Source organism: Cariama cristata, unplaced genomic scaffold (assembly GCF_000690535.1).
Source record: "Cariama cristata isolate BGI_N322 unplaced genomic scaffold, ASM69053v1 scaffold17745, whole genome shotgun sequence".
Taxonomy (NCBI): Eukaryota; Metazoa; Chordata; class Aves; order Cariamiformes; family Cariamidae; genus Cariama; species Cariama cristata.
Genome location: NW_009617141.1, coordinates 69814 through 78232, shown reverse-complemented (window position 1 = coordinate 78232; position 8419 = coordinate 69814). Strand labels below are relative to the sequence as shown.

Below are 8419 nucleotides of genomic sequence, written 5' to 3'. Positions count from 1 at the left end.
CAGTGATTGCGGTGGGCAAAGGACCTTGTTGCTGGCTGCTGAAGGATTATTCGCAAGCTTGAGGCACCATTTATTTTAAATGCAGTCATTTCCACAGCAGTAGTCAAATGCCACCTTCTCCTTGCATAAAATAATGTGGAAATATCTGGCCACAAGACATACAAGGAAAACTGTCAGCAAAATAGGTGTCACAATTCCTGCAGTGTACCCTTCCAACTATAAAAACATGTCGTCAAAGCCAAGAGTTTTACAGAAATGAGTATACTACCTTTAATTTGTGTGAAAATAAGATACTATTACATACAGTGGTTTCCTTTCATCAGGCAGCATCTTAGAGTTCATGCAGACAATCCATAATACTTATCTCATCCTCTGCTCAGAGGCAGTGAATGGCAAAACACAGTGCATGTATTAACATGTTAATTAATTAAAAGATTGCCATCCTCTTTAGAGATATGGTTCCTGCCATAGATGTAACAAGAAACCCAAAGGTTAAAATACATGTATTCAGTATGAAAAGTTTTGAGAAGATATTCAGCTGGGCAGAAGACAATATATACTGAGAAACAGAATGTTTTGCACTTGTCCGTTATGTCAGTCTCGTTACAGAGTGCCGATTGCAACAGTCCCTAGCTAAGCAAAACACTTCATAAGAGCAGAATCTGTCCGGCACAGATGGCCTGAACTCATCCATTGCCGCTGAGATTCTAACTGTGATTATTCTTCATTTCCTCCTCCTTCCCTTGATTTCTGAATTAGTCTCGTTTGAGGAGACAGGATGTCGGCTTGAAAAGCCACCTGGATCAGCTTGACCAGCGAATAAGTGAGCTGAAATTGGACGTCAGTAAGACCTCCAGTGAATACTTGGATAGCGACAGCCGGCCCAGCTCAGGTAATGTGCACTTTGTTGTTTATTCCCAGGGTGGGATGCTAGGAGAACTGAAGGGTGTCGACTGCTAAGCAAAACTCTCTGTATTGTATGGTCAGAAACAGTGTCCCATGGCCGAGGTGGCAAGTAGTCGCCTGGCACAGAGCACGCTCACAGAGCTGGTGGGAATGTTCCTGAAAATCTGATTTAGTTGGAAAATGCTTGTTCACTCAAACAGTGTTTTTTCTGGACTTTTTTTCTTTTAAAATGGATATTTTAGCCACAAATGGAAGGAGGAGGAAACAGGTTTGTTAATTAATTACCTTGTCCAGTGCAGAATGACCATTGGCAAAGTGGCTAGGTACTTGCTGGAAGTGAAGGAGACTGACATCCATGTCAATGCTCTACTTGAATCCAAGAAGGGTCCTGAACCTCACTAAGGCTTTGAAGATCACTACCACTGCAGTGCTCTGGCCAAATGAATGTTTGATCATTTATATAAAAATGAAACAGCTCTATTAAGACAGTGAGAAAAAACACGCCAACAGTTTGCTGACTATAGGTCTCATGAGCACAAAGAGATGGAGTTTCAGATTTCTGGTCTGATTCATAGAACGAGCTGTGCTGCAGACTTTTGGAGCTAGGATGTCTCCTAAAACCAGTTCCTGTTCTCTAGTCTGAGATAATGGGAATACTTCTTTTTAAACAGAATTTTGACAAGCCTTAAGTCTTCAGTGAGATGAGGAAAGAATTTTTTTATTTCCAGCATATGGATTTGCATCCTGGTGCTTACAGTGGGTATAAAAAGTGCAAGCTTCTGTTGAGTGTTTAAGTTCAGGAGTTGTGCGCTTATGCACATACACGCAGTTCAAAAGCAAACAGCTTCCTCTTCTGTTTGCTTTACGTAGAGGGGAAAAATAAAAATTCCTATCTTGAATTTATACAGAGCCTTTTTTAATACTTGCATAATTAACTGGCAATGATTGCAAGACCTGGAGAGCGAAGATAGCCTCCATTCTCTGCCCTTAGACATTCCAGCTATCATAACCTTGGCAGCTCTGATCACAGGCTAGTTTTACTCTACTTTCCCATGCAAGCTGTGCTTGTATGCACCTAGCACAAGTTACAACAACATAAGAGGGCCCTATTTTACACCAGTTGCATAATAGTCCCCAAAGACGTTCTCCAGTGAAGAACTGGGTGTGATGGTGCTGCACTTCACCCCATCCCACACTCAAAACTAAGCATGCATGTGCGTGCCAAGCTGGCTCAGGGCCTAAGTAAATATGCCGAAGCCTAATAAAAGGTGATTGAATTAGGGTATACCTCTGCTAAAGTTACCCAAAGAAATGATTGTAAATTTAGGCCTGTGGCACATAGCAAATGAAGATTTATTTTATTCTCTGCATTTTTCTTCTACAGAGCATGTTTAGTTACTGTAAATAAGAAATATCTTCCTATTTATTTTAATCTCTGCAGGCTTCTATGACCTGAGCGACGGTGGTTCTTGCTCGCTCTCCAATTCCTGTACCTCTGTGTACAGTGAGTCCATCTCCTCCTCCCACACCAGTCTCTTGCCCAGCTCTCAGCACCCTAAAGCAAGGCTCAGCGTGTTTGACTACCGACCGAAGTCTGCAGACGAAACTACTGTGCACACCACCAGCTTCCAACAGCAGGGAGCCTATGTCAGCGATGGATGTCGGATTACAGCTAGCACAGACATCTCCGGAACTCCTGCCAGGTCCCGACCAAGGCCAGTTTCCACAGGTAATCGACTGCAAAAGTGGATACTTATTCAAGAGAAGGGCAGAATCCTGGTTATTACTTTAGAACCTAATATACCAATGTGTAATCAATATATAGCACTCATTCTTAATATACGAAGTGAGAATTAATAGAAACCACAGAGCCAAATGGCTGTCCAACTTTCACTTGTCTCCATACTCAGATACTTTTAAACAGTAACAAATATGAGGACGTATGCATTTAGAAATGGACAAATATTTAAGTGCATGAGATAAAATTGTAGTGAATGTTAATATACTTTTTTTAATTTACTTGCTTGTGAAATCAGAAAAATTGCAGTATTTGAAATACCTTGTGTGAAGGTGCAGGGATGTATGAAAAATGCAAGGTGAATTCAAAATTAGAGGTGATGCATTTTACTGAGAAAGATTTTACAGAAATCTAAGGAGAAAGAGACACTTCCAGACTTAGTGCCTGTTTTCTCAATCTGTTGTAAAATGAGTATGATATTACTTATATATACCTTGCCCTATTTATTCAAATTAATTCAGACTCAAATGATACCTTTTTCATAATTTACTATGTACAGTTAGGGATAACAGACACCAAAGGTTAATCGACTATCTGGGAACCAGCCATGAGCCTAATAGTAGATCAAACATGAATTTTCATCGTAGGTTTAAACAAAATGGACAAGTCCATTAATATTCCAAATCTCTTATTTACCCATCTGTGAAGTGACATCCTGTCACTTCTTATTTTGAGTCCTTCTACAGCCTCAGAGCAACCTTGTGTTAGTGCAGTTCATATGGTGACCCAGCCAGATGTGTGACAGTTCTTTTATAGAGACACTAAGCCACAGGGAACATAATTTCACATACCGTCTCACTCTGGAGTCATTCCCACAGCTTCTTGACCTGCACTAGCTCACCTCTGGCTTGCTTGGAGCAGAAGCAAAGACCGTCTGTTCTGTACCTATCTGTGCAGGCACACCTGAAGCCATGGTGGTAAATTATAGCATAAAAGCAAAGTCTTCTCAGGCCTTCTCAGAGGCTGAGCATGGAGCTGAGCTTAATGATCCGTGGCTTCCATGTTCAGATTACAGACATCTTGTTCCACCAGAAACTTTCCTGCCTTGCAACATTTTGCTAAGACCGCAGGGGCTTTATGTTTTTTGGGATATTGAGGCAGGCTAACAGAAAAAGGGATAGCTGATGTTAAGTAGGGGTGCAGGAGTGAGGCCACAGTTCTCGTTCAGCCCTCCTTCCTTTTTCCACCACCACCTCCCTTCTTCCTGGCTACAACCTCTTACTTCAGTGCGAGAAATGTAAGTAGTGGGGTAGCAGTGGGTGTAGTCTGGAAGAAACAATTCTCGCAAAGCTGACCACATTGCAGGAAGTGAGGCAAGACGTTACTTCAGAAAGGCATCGTTTGGAAAGGGGCAGAAATTTCTCTATTCCTCTCCTTAGCTTGTCCCCACAGGTAACTGCAGGTACAAACCGCTTGCCTTTTCTTTCAGTGGCAAGTGAAAAGCTTGCTGAGACACCACAAGCACAGCATTCATTTGACACCTTCCTGGTTTGTTTGCACAAGAGAGCCCCACTACACACTGCCAACAATTTCCTAAAGAATTTTCATTATGCAATAACGTTTGAGAAATCGTCATCCGAACCTTTGCTGTAGCAGGTCTGTAAGTGCCTTAGGTAGGACACTGCAGACAATGCCAAATTTTGAAGTCTTTCAAAAGCTTCCTGTCACAGGACAGAAATAGTCACTGTAAGTGAAATATGAGGTTGGATTTGATGGTTGGGTTTCCTGATAGCATGAAGCAGCCAGGAAATCAGTTAGCTGAGGATTTGTTGGCACTGAAGTCTGCAGTGTTGTACAGGGAAACCCAAGCTGACTGCAGATGGTTCCAGTACTCTTAGTACCAGAGGTAACAGAGCACCATAGCACTCTGTGGGATGACTTGTCTGGATGGAACAGTCTTCCTTCACACAAGGACACAGCCTGTCCTCTTGGCGCACAAGAGGTGCTCCTGAGAGGAAGGTGCAGCAGTCAAGTGTAACTTACAGCAACCTTGACAGTACTCCAAAATGTAAGAGATCTGAATTGGTGGCCATAAATGCCATCTTCAGGGACTGAGCCTCCCATCTGCCCGAGTAGTCACCCTTAGGTTTTTTTCTCTTGTCAAAGTAAAGGTTCTTTAGTCCCTTCTTCTTCATTCTTAAGGTTGACTTTTAAAAAACCCACACATAGAATTAATGGCGTTCCTGATTTTCTGCCTTTTAATAAAACCTCTGAATATTTCTTCCTGGAATTAAATACTCTAAGAAGTTACATACTTGAGAAAGGCATGAGACTGGTAATGTTGTTATCAAATGAAATGAGAGATCCAGTTAGGAGGTTTCATTGGATTTGGGGTTAAGGAGAAGTAGAATCACATCACTCTCTGGCCTATGGGACACAGGAGTCTTAATGGCTCTGCCGTGTGCTTTGAGTGCTTCTGTTTACTAATGCCTTACTAAAGCAAAATGCAAAAGAATAAACAAGTACAGCTTCCAGCATTTAAGAGGTTAAGAAACACTATAACCCAGTGTCTGTTTAAGTCCTCTTAAAGCAGCTGATTGAGTACTATAGATTTTTCCAAGACACGGGATATAAAAGGGCTGGAGGAAAAACTGGAATTCAAATTTAACCACTTTAAAAAAAAAAAAGTACCGTTGACCCTGCATGCTGGAAATTTCAGGGATTTCTGAGTTACAGTCATATATCCAGAGGAAGTCTTTATCCTGTCTTGGGGGAGAAGTGTTCAAAAACTATATCTGTTGTATTGGATAATTTTACATGACATTCAGCTTCTGGCTTTCTGGTTGTTGGATTCACTTTTTACCTCTGCTAAGAAATAAAAATAATCCCTTATTTTTGTTTAGTTGGTTGGGTTCCTGTTAGTCTGTGACATTCTAGAACATTTTTTTATGTATGTACAGATTTTCTTTCATCCAAGTAGCACAGTTTAAATTTCCTACAAAGGCATGAGCTTTGTTGTTGTCATTAAAAGGCTTTCTAATCTCCGTTATGCTCAGGTGAAGAAAAGCCTTGAAGTAATTTAGTGATCTTGGAGGACTGAAACGATTTTCTTCCCTCATGCTACTGATTTTAGTAAAAGCTAGCACATCCCTCTGAAATAGCACTTTTAGCATAAGCCAGTCTGAATGTAATTGTCTGTGATTTAATTAGGTTGTTTATTTTCGTCCACTGTGTAGGTGACTTGGAAAGACTCATTCCAGCAGACACTAGATTTCAGACAGAGACAGATCCCAAATCCATGTTGCCCCTGTGCCATGCCGGAGACATGCACTCGCTCAGTGTGGACCCCAAATTCCAGAACGACCTGGTCTCCAAGAACGGCATTGATGTGTATCCTTACCCGAGCCCCCTTCATGCGGTGGCTTTACAAAGTCCCCTTTTCTCCTTGGTGGGGACATCCCCAGAAGCAGACCTCCAGGCTTCTCCCAACAAACCCATGCCTAGTGTGACAGGTCCCGGCTTGATTAGGACTAGGACAACCTCTGAGGCCAAGCCAGGGGGTTACATCAATAAATTACTGCAGCTGACGAGATGCAAAGGGAACAATCGGGCTGATGCCAGTGAGTGGGTTTCAACAAAGAGCCAGCCAGCCACAATGCACCAGAGACTCATTATAACCCCCAGCGCTGGTGGAGTGAAAATTAACAGCAGTAGTAGCCAGCTGGAAAAACAAGCGAGTTCTCTGGAAAGTAACAAAGCTGAAGGGAAGCTGCAGAGAGAGGTGCCGGAGGGGGAATGTGCCAAGCAGCAGGAGACCATACGCTGTGTGAATGAAGAACAGCCATCCACTTGGCCTGACACAGAGCCATCAGCTGCGAATAGTTGTTACCCTGCCAAGTCAGCAGCAAGGGGCTCTCCTCTGGCAGAAGGAATGGAGAGCAGCACCGAGCACAGTTCATCCTGCTCGCAGCTGTGCCAGGAGGACTCCAGCCCAGGCACCTGGAATGCTAAAGCCGTCCCTCCCAGAAAGCTGCCCCTCAAAAGGTGTGGCAATGCCAAATCGGCTAATGCCGGGGGTCGTGAGCGAGTGGCACAGAGTGAGTTTGTTCATGCTCAGTTCGTCCCTGCAGAATCCCACCAAGTCCGGGTCAAGTTTGCCAGCTCCAAAACGAAGGCAGTGAAGATAAAGAGGAGGAACAGTGAAAAGGTACTACGGCCTGGGAAGCAAGCCTTTTGCATGGAGAAGGCGAGAGGGTCCCATGGGGCTTCCAGGCTGCCTGCTGAGTGGAGTCAGCCCCAAAGACCACACGGAGCGAAGAGCCTCGTGCGGAGACCTTCGTATTCTGGTGATGTGACCGGCCGGTCGTGCTCGGAGTCTAGCCTGTTCCCTGTGCAGGTCAAGCTCCCCACCGTGCCATCCAGGCCAGAGCTCTACAGAGCCTCTGCCAACGCTCTGTATTCCCTCGAAGCAGCTTGTGTAGACACAGCCCACAAGAAGAAGCAGCGCAAGTGGCAGTCCACAGTGGAGATCTCTGCCAAGACTCACCTGGCCAGCCTCTCTAGTAGCTTTGGCCTGGGAGGGCCAAGGCAACCGGCAAGGAGAGCTGGTGTCCTGCGCACTGTCAGTACCGGGGCTCGCTCCAAGAGTCAGCGCCACGGAGCTTATGCCAAAAGTGAGTCAGACCACTCCGAGTACTCTGCGGAGTGCGCTTCCCTCTTTCACTCCACCATCGCAGAGACCAGCGAAGGGGAGGTCAGCGATTTTACCACTAACCGTTTCGGGGACAGCGAGTCCAGTGAAAGCGATTCGGATGGCAGCAGTAACAGTAGCAGCCTTGCCCTTGACTATGATGAGGGGGATGAAAGTGAGCTGATTTGGCCTGAAGGTTCGGTCAGACAATCAGGGACTGTCCAGGCCTCTTCCAAGCCTCTTCCCCCCGTGCCCAAAATCTGTCGCATTAAAGCTTCAAAGGCACTGAAAAAGAAGATTAGGAGATTCCAACCTGCCTCTCTGAAGGTCATGACCATGGTTTAAGGGAGAGCAAGCATCTGTTTCTTACAGTGAGACATCCTGCTGGCTCTCATTTGCAAAAACAAGAGAACTCATGTGCAGAGAAAAGAACCTGCTTAAACGAACTGTGAATAACCCCTGAATCAACACAAGGGATCTTGTTTGTTAATGCCTGGACATAAATGTCACTGTATCTAATTTCCTCTTTTGCCATTTATTCTGTAAATATGGATCTGTGTATATTGTGTGATGCCTTTTTTTATTATGCAGAAGGGTCACCATGGTGAAAATGAAAACAACCTCTGCTATAAGATTTTACAGACAGGCTCTTCATGGTTTGTTGACCATATGCACCCACAGAATCAGTCCCAGACACAAAAACTTCCCAAGAAGAGGAGCTCTTCCCAACTGAATATTTGGTAGCATCCCTCCCACTTGCAAGGAATTCTTTGCAGTCTGCATTAAACATCCAGCTGTCACTGTTCATATGGAAAAGCTCCCAATGCTCTCCATTGTTTTACTTTCTTTCAGATCAACCATCCCATCCCTTCTCCCAAACATCAGGAGGATGAGTCTGTTCTTCTGTAAAAGCATACTATGTTTAATCAAGAAGGCAAATGTATTTATCAATGAGAACAAGACTTCAGTTTATTTCCTGTTTTCAAAACTGAGAGTATAGGGTTTTTTTTTCAAACCCCCTCTTTATGATGTTCCATGTTATTGTTCATTTGTTGAAAGGATGAAAGAACATGAGGGCTCAGTGC

At 44.0% G+C, this 8419-nt stretch overlaps 1 protein-coding gene across 1 annotated transcript; it reads left to right on the top strand.

The window, feature by feature from the left end:
* Window positions 1-759: 759 nt before the first annotated feature.
* On the top strand, window positions 760-7679 carry DACT2 (dishevelled-binding antagonist of beta-catenin 2; the record flags this gene model as incomplete). The annotated part of the gene is made up of 3 exons (XM_009700440.1): window positions 760-892; window positions 2348-2635; window positions 5881-7679. Coding segments are annotated over 3 exons (2220 nt in total), but the record flags the coding sequence as incomplete, so codon positions are not given.
* Between the last annotated feature and the right edge of the window lie 740 nt (window positions 7680-8419).